A 7,599-nucleotide genomic window follows, 5' to 3' on the forward strand; every position below is an offset into this window, starting at 1 on the left:
GAGATTAAAAAGATTAAAAAAAAAACCTCATTTGACTACCACGGTTTAATCAGTAAATTTTAGGTTTGAGATTAAAACCCTGTTTGACTTTGAGGGCATCTTTTCTAATGAAGCTTTTTGTTTGTTTATTTCATTGTATAAATCTCTAGGTATTGTTGTAACCACGTTGTTTGAAAAGACTGGAGAAATTTGCTGTTCACATAATCATATTGATTAAAATAAACTAAAAAGGTTAAGCCACTCGTATTAATTGGTTATGTGACACAAATCACCTCATAATGGTGCCTTTGGGCTTTAAAGGTTTTAATTACTAGGACTACGTAATAATTTCAAAATTTAAGTGAAACGATTTTTATGAAAGTATTAGATAAATGTATATGATTTTCTTTAGATGAAAAAGAAACTATCATATATGTTTTTTTATGAGTGAACTATGGTCGAGAAGAAAAATCATTTACACTATTTCGAACAATACCTATTCAAATACTTTCGATTATTTGACAATGAATGTTTATATTCTTAATATTTGTGGTGCTCGAACTCGAGACCTCAAAGGATAACAACAAGTCTCTTAACTATTGAGGCTGTATAGTTCATGCTATTCTATATATATTAAAAATATGTGTTATCATATATCAAACATGTTTTAAATGATTGGATACTTAATTTTTGTAACTCTTTTAATAAGTTGAAGTGATCGTATGTTAATATATATTCAATTTATATAAGATTTTAAAATGGTTAAATTTATTTATTTTAAATATAATTATTTACTAAATTTAAAACTTACCGACACAACTCCCACTAACGTTATTGGTTAAAAAAACTACAATCAATATCAATTACAAATTAGTAGGTATGAAGAGAAAGGGAAATCAGACAGTGATTCTGAAAATTATGCCTTGCTTCTAGAAACGTGCGACGGGCTTGACTATGAAATGTTACAAATATTAAATACAAAGAATTTCTCCTTTTATTTTTAAAATCGAATTAAATACCTAGAATTGAAGTTCAATACTCTCTACTTTTACCACGTCAAAGGAATAATCGAGAGAGAGAAAATTATAAAAATTGAAGTCTTTATTACAGTAATTTATGAAATTCGTAAGATAACATGATAATTTTTAAAAATTATTAGGATTACACAACGGTTTTCTTATACAGTTGAAGTTAAGAAACATGATTTTAAGTAAAAATTATCGTATAATCCTGATGGTTTCTAAAATTTGTTGTATAATCATAGCAACTTTTATCGACTACAGTGGCAAAGACAGTTCATAAAATAAATCACATGTCTACATATTACACCAATAATTTTTTATACCATTATTCAAGCAAAATTATCGTTTTTCTTTTTATATAATTATATATAAAAATATTATAATTATACATATATTTTTTAATATATAATATGATAAAGAAATTTTAATTTTATATGAATATATATATGTGAAATCATAATTTAAATCATCTTAAATTTAAATCATAATTTTATAGTTGCTAACAAAATTTTATTTTATATCATTATTGTCGCAATATTTTGAAGGTCATATTATCATGCGTGCCTAATAATGTAATAACCTCTAATTTAAAGATATAAAATCGAGTAAATTGAGGCGCCATACTAAACCCAGCTTCATTGTAGTTGGATCCGTCAAACCTAACGAATAACCTGGTCTTTGAAAACATGAAATGAAGCGTACGTGTTTGGAAGTGAGAATCAATGCCAATTCAAAAAAGTGATTCAAAAATGTCATTGGACAGATCATACCAAGGAAAGAAGCAATCGGATGTGGGGCAGCTCTGACTTGGCCTTACCTGACTTGACCCAGAGTCTTTCTTTTATGGTTAGTGCGAGAAAAACAACCATGACAAACGAGAGGAGGAGATGAAGGGCCCGCCATTTGTTGCAAAAGAAACTGCAACGAAAAATTCGTTTCCAAAACCATTCCAATTATTCCATCACATTTAGTAAATTCCAAGTTTTTCTTTTCAAGCCCATTAAACAACAATGTTTGGTCGCAATATTCTTGGTTTCCTGCTTCGAAACTAATAATAGTACATCCTTCGGTACCAAACAGTGACACTTCTGACCAACATTTGCCCAAAAGAAGAAAAACTGTCTTCAGACAACGGGAGGGTAAAAAAAAAACACATTTTACCTAAGGCGGTGATGTCTTTAGAAAGGCAAACCAGATGTTCCTACAGTATGCCTAACTCAACTCAACAGTCCAGCTCATCTTCTCATCTATAAGACCCATCTGGAGTTGGGTAAGCACCGAGTAAAGTTGCTGTGAAACAGCTCCGAAACCATCTAATCCATATGATACCCTGCACGTTAAAAGTATTTTACAAGAAATTTAACTTATCCCAACTTTTTATTTTTTGTAAAATTAACAAGTTAAAGCTCAACTTCAGCCACCCCCTACATCACCTGGACACCATTTCACTGGAAATGGGTCTGTATCTGACTTGGGCATGTTCTACAACTTTAATGTTTTTCTATGCATTTGAAGGATTTTTGGAGGATCGTATTCCCATCCCAGGTGTTTGACACAGATACTTCAAAAATAAAATGAAGGGCCTAATTTTTCATGCAAGTATTAAAACTTTATTTACTAGAATAATGGCTCCATGCAGAAGTGGCTAATAAGCCCCGCATGCATAATATTTCCATTTGCCACAATAAATTATATATACGGAAAAAAATGGAAGACGTAAACTGAAAATGAAGCAGATGCAAAATTATTAAAAAGGAGTTCGCTAAATTGCACAAGTAATTGCCTTTTACCCTTATAAGTGACACTGCCAACAGGTGACACTACCACTGCTGTCCCAGTGCAAAAAACTTCGTCAGCATCAAGCAAGTCATCCACTTCCACAAGCCGTTCCTCAACCTGTGTCAGCAGCAGATAAACATTAAGAAGTAATCCAAGGAGCTCCGTTACATACTCACTGAAACAGATTACAATTAAGAAATTTGGGGAAAAAGGTATTAACTCAATCCAGTGGATGACATCCCTGTATTATTCTCTTAAAAAAACTACATCTAAGACTAAGAGTACTAAATACCTTTCAATATATTCGGAGGTTATACACAACTGAAGAAACTTTATTAACAAGGAAACATAACTCGTTTTATCCAAGTTCAGAGATCTGGAAGCCTCTATCACCAAAATGTAACTCGAGGTGACAAGTGACCACTCAGAGACATTCTTTATATCAATAAAATGTAGTCTGAAGTGAAAATTAACCACCGAGACATTATCACTAAAATGTAATTTGAAATGACAAGTAACCATTCTTTAAAAAAGCAATAGAGAAACACCATAGAGCCACCAGAGCATCCACAAGTTGCAGAAACCAGATACTAAACTGCAACATAACCAGATTTGCTAGATCTGGCCACATACATTTCCAGATACACAACTTTATTTCGGCAAAATGAATTCATCAAGAATCTTCAAAACTGAACAATTACCTGGAACCCTTGACTTCGAGCAACATCAATTATACTCTTTCTCGTGATGCCAGGTAATATTGTTCCCTTTATTGAAGGAGTGGAGATGATATTACCCTAAAATACAAAAATATGTTAAAACGGGGATATATTGGTGTCGATTGGACTACTTCAATATGTTTTAGCTCGTCAACCATGATAAAAGAAAGATCTAAAACAAGCCTTATTAAACTCAAAAATCTAAACTCTTTGATAATATTCTATTTTTTTGAACCACGATAGCTTCTAGATGATTCATGGAAATCATTTAACCACATCTTTTTTAGCATGTAGAATAAAAAAAATATCCTTATGGATTAATTGAACTAAGTATTTAGCGATACAGATGGTTTTTTTAGCAGCTACATCGTAGTAAAAAATATAAGGCTCTAACAAGCAGCTGTCGTGTTGCAGCTATACCTAGGAGTCATTCAGTCAAAGTCAGTTTAGTAATGACGGTAGCCACAGTTTGTTGTTGGGTGCACTGAAAGGCTACAAAAGTGAGATGTTTTTAATTCTAGTGCATCACATAACGATTCAGGGTGAAGTTAAAGCAAGGAGATCATGATAACAGAGCTTGGTCGAGTGAGAAACAATGGTTATGCAGTTCTGATAATAAGACAACAATATCCATGAGCACAATGAACAAGATTGATTTTAACACTTTGCTCTATGATAACATGAGTAATGCAACAAAGCTTAGGGTGGGGGAAGGGACAAATTTAACCATCAATAGATAAGCTGACCGTAATACCTTCACCACGAATATGTTGCAGGAGGAAACTTCCTCCAGATACTTTTTGTGAACACAATCAAGATAGAGGACATCAGAATATCCTTTGGCTTTTGCAGCAGATTGTGCCTTCAGAACCTACATATGACATAAAGAGACGGCATTAGCTTGTGAAACTTTAATTAGTCATTTTTCCCTATCAAAATCAATTCAACTGTCACAGGCAGATAAATCAGTAAAGGGATTTGACAATAACCAGAAAGCTAACTTACCGCAGCATAATTCCCAATAGTTTTAACACCCCCCGTGCCTCCTGGAGTGGCACGATGCAGTTCATGTTCAATAATTAAATTTATTGGAGCAACACCTTCCTGGAATCATATAAAAAATTTGGTGAATGAGTAATCATCATATGACAGTTGGCTAAAATTATCAAAACAAGGGGACTGAAAGGATACCAAAGAGTAAACCTAAAGCAAATGTTAGACCAGAAAAAAATTGTTGTAAATGACTACCTCCAAAGTCCAAACAGAAAGTTAAGAGCTTGAAATTAGGAACCTTCCGTTGTACATGAACATGAGAGAAGGGAGAAGGATTTTAGAGCAAACTTAGCACAACCACAGTTGGTTGGTAATCTCACACGGAAGAAAACAACATACAAACTTCATTGACTAGTAATCTATGGCAGCTTAAACAAAAAGCCAACAGAAATTTCTAAAATAATGGTGTGTAAAATCATGAAATTTTATGGTGAAACAAGTCTCTCGCTCAACAAAGATATCTGCATGTAGGTCAATATTCCAGATACAGTAGCATCCCATTTTTCTATTTGAATGTGTTGAATTATTTTCAGGATAAAATCACTTGCATACAAAGTCATGCTAATATCTTTCTTCCAGGGTTGCATATGGAGATAGAACTTTAACCCTTCCAGGATACAGTATACATGTGTGTAGATGGGCAAGTAAGAACCTTAAAGCACACTATACAGCTTATTCATGACCAAAAATCAAGCAATAAAGCTAATAAACCTTAAAATAGTTTCCCACAGGTGAGACATAAATAAGAAAGGTGTATTCAGGAGCAGGTGCAAGACCAAGGACGGCTCCACTCCCAATGAGCAATGGCCTGATGTACAAAGAACCTTTACCTGGTGGGGGGACCTGAAAGGAGAAATTAAAACTTTACTTAAAAAACAGGTAAAGCCAATCGCAAACCAAACTCAATGCTCCAAATCAAAAATATTAATTACCCAACGTTTGTTTGCTAAGACAGTTTCCTTTACGGCTTCCACAAACTGCTCAACAGTGGGTGCTGGCATGCACATCCTTTCCGCCCCCTGCCTCATTCGGAGAGCATTCTCCTCAGGACGAAAAAGAAGAACAGTGTCATCTTTCCTGTAGGCTTTTAGACCTTCAAATAATCCCTAGAGGAACAAACCAGAAAATGAAGATGGGAGAGACAGAAAAGAGAACTGCTATATCACGATGCTTAAAGATAAATTTAAAAAAAATATGTGTTAAAATTTAAATGGGCATCAACAGCAAATTATCTTAGAGCGGATATCAGGCATGATGAGCTCTCTTTTTCAGTTTTAGAGGAAAGGTGATGAAAGAAGCTATATCACATATATATGCATATAACTAGCTTAACTTGTAAGGATTTGCAAATAAGAACAGATGCATGACAACTGAACAGAAACCATCAAATACAAGCAAAAGATAAAGATAAACTAAGGCATAAAGTTAAGGAATGTGACCTGTCCATAATTTAAGACTCCAGCTGAGGGGCTTAATTCAATATTCCCAAATCTTTGTAATTCACCTTTAGAGAAGCTTCCACCTTGAGTACATTTCATTATATACATGTAATCAGTAGGAATAAACCCAAATCCAAGATTGTCCCACTCTATGTCAGCTAATTCAGTTGCTTCACTACACAGAAGAACAAAGAAAAATTTAACAATATCATAATACAATACCTATAAGCAGAGAACTCTTTAATAAAATAAGTATACAAAGCTATTTCCCTGTTGAACTATATACCAAATATGCCTATAAGCATGCAACTGCTCAAATGTGCATCCTAATGCGTTTTTGTTGTCTATCACTTTGCCACAAAATCCAAGTGCAGCCCTAACAATTTGTTCTTCATTAGAGAATTTTGTACTCAAAAATATTTTTAATTAATGAAAACTGTCGCATTCTTTTATATCCAATGCAATTCTTAATACTATTTTTCCCCATAAGAATAAAAAGTTGAAAACAGAAATAAACACCAACCAAAGGAATCACAGCTGCTGCTGCTACTAAACTCTCTTTCATTTTTGAGCAAAATTAGAACTTTGAGAGAAGAAAGAAAGAAAAAGTTCTTTGATAAATAATCAAAGAAAAAAGAGTAACTGAAAAGGAGCATAAGCGTCAGATAAATGCACTAAAAAGCAATAAAATTGAACAAATCTAATGCAGCTCAATCGTGTAATTTCAGATTTACAATCATCAAATAGAGAGGAAAACAAGGCACGCACCTATAAGAATCGGATAACACGACAGCTCTCTTAAAAGGATTGTTAGTTTCATTAACATTACGACACGAAGCAGAAGCTAAAACTTGCTTCTGTGAATGCAAAATAAACGCATAATCGATATAGGCAAACTCAAACACGCTGAGAAAAAAAAGGAAAACGAATGGAGAAGCGATGTTACCTTTTGAAATAGCGGCGGAGAGAAACGAGTTTGCTGAGAGGAGGAAAGATGAAGAGCTGTTCGGGCGGCGGCGACGGCGGCGGCGGTGGAGGAGACGGAAGAGCGAGAAGATGGGGAAAGGAGGTAAGTAGGCTGGAAATTAGAGAGGACGGCGCTGATCTCCATTTCCTCAACACTCGTGTGTTTGTGTTTGTTATACAAGAAGCCTTTTTAGGCTGTGTTTGCAGGCGCCAGAGAGGGTTGGATGTAACTGACGTGTTTACTTTTCTTATCTATTACTCATTTATTTTTTCAAAGTCTTTCATATAAACTGCTCTCAACCAATCGTTGGAGCATCCTATTATCTTACCTCCCTTTATTTCATTATATATAAAAATACAGGTAAATAATTTTTTCTTCTCGTGCTTTCTACTTGTATTCAACACCCAAAAAAACTTATTTTTTTAAATATTATTTTGTAAAAATTTATTTCTACAATCACCAAGGTATAACTAGGGTAAGTAAAATTCGACTCGAAAAAAATTCGACTCGAATTGACTTCGACTTGTAATTTGATAAACTCGACTCGAAAAAATTTCAAGTTCAAATCGAGCTATAAAATACAATTCAAATAACTCAAAATTTTAGTAATTAATAGATTTATTTTCAATTTTGAGTCGAGT

The 7,599-nt window shown here is 33.8% G+C and overlaps 1 protein-coding gene across 1 annotated transcript; it reads right to left on the reverse strand.

Annotated features, from left to right (window-relative positions):
- Positions 1–1,936: 1,936 nt before the first annotated feature.
- On the reverse strand, positions 1,937–7,139 carry LOC120138073 (branched-chain amino acid aminotransferase 2, chloroplastic-like). Its single transcript, XM_039153676.1, has 10 exons — positions 6,938–7,139; positions 6,760–6,848; positions 5,992–6,166; positions 5,485–5,658; positions 5,264–5,395; positions 4,505–4,603; positions 4,254–4,370; positions 3,482–3,577; positions 2,785–2,897; positions 1,937–2,331 (listed from the first exon to the last, which is right to left on the reverse strand). The coding sequence occupies exons 1-10, from the start codon at positions 7,100–7,102 to the stop codon at positions 2,214–2,216; spliced, it is 1,278 nt and encodes a 425-aa protein (XP_039009607.1). The 5' UTR covers positions 7,103–7,139; the 3' UTR covers positions 1,937–2,213.
- Between the last annotated feature and the right edge of the window lie 460 nt (positions 7,140–7,599).

This window comes from Hibiscus syriacus, unplaced genomic scaffold (genome assembly GCF_006381635.1).
Source record: "Hibiscus syriacus cultivar Baekdansim isolate YM2019G1 unplaced genomic scaffold, ASM638163v2 tig00110678_pilon, whole genome shotgun sequence".
Lineage (NCBI taxonomy): Eukaryota > Viridiplantae > Streptophyta > Magnoliopsida > Malvales > Malvaceae > Hibiscus > Hibiscus syriacus.

What these genes read in the sequence shown, in the direction of transcription:
- LOC120138073 (XM_039153676.1), bottom strand. Translation starts at nt 7,102, where the DNA reads ATGGAGATCAGCGCCGTCCTCTCTAATTTCCAGCCTACTTACCTCCTT. An exon ending in TCTTAGCAAACAAACGTTGG is followed by an intron (nt 5,396 to 5,484) that starts GTAATTAATATT and finishes TTCTCCTTTCAG; the next exon opens with GTCCCCCCACCAGGTAAAGG. An exon ending in GCAACATATTCGTGGTGAAG is followed by an intron (nt 3,578 to 4,253) that starts GTATTACGGTCA and finishes TTTGTATTTTAG; the next exon opens with GGTAATATCATCTCCACTCC.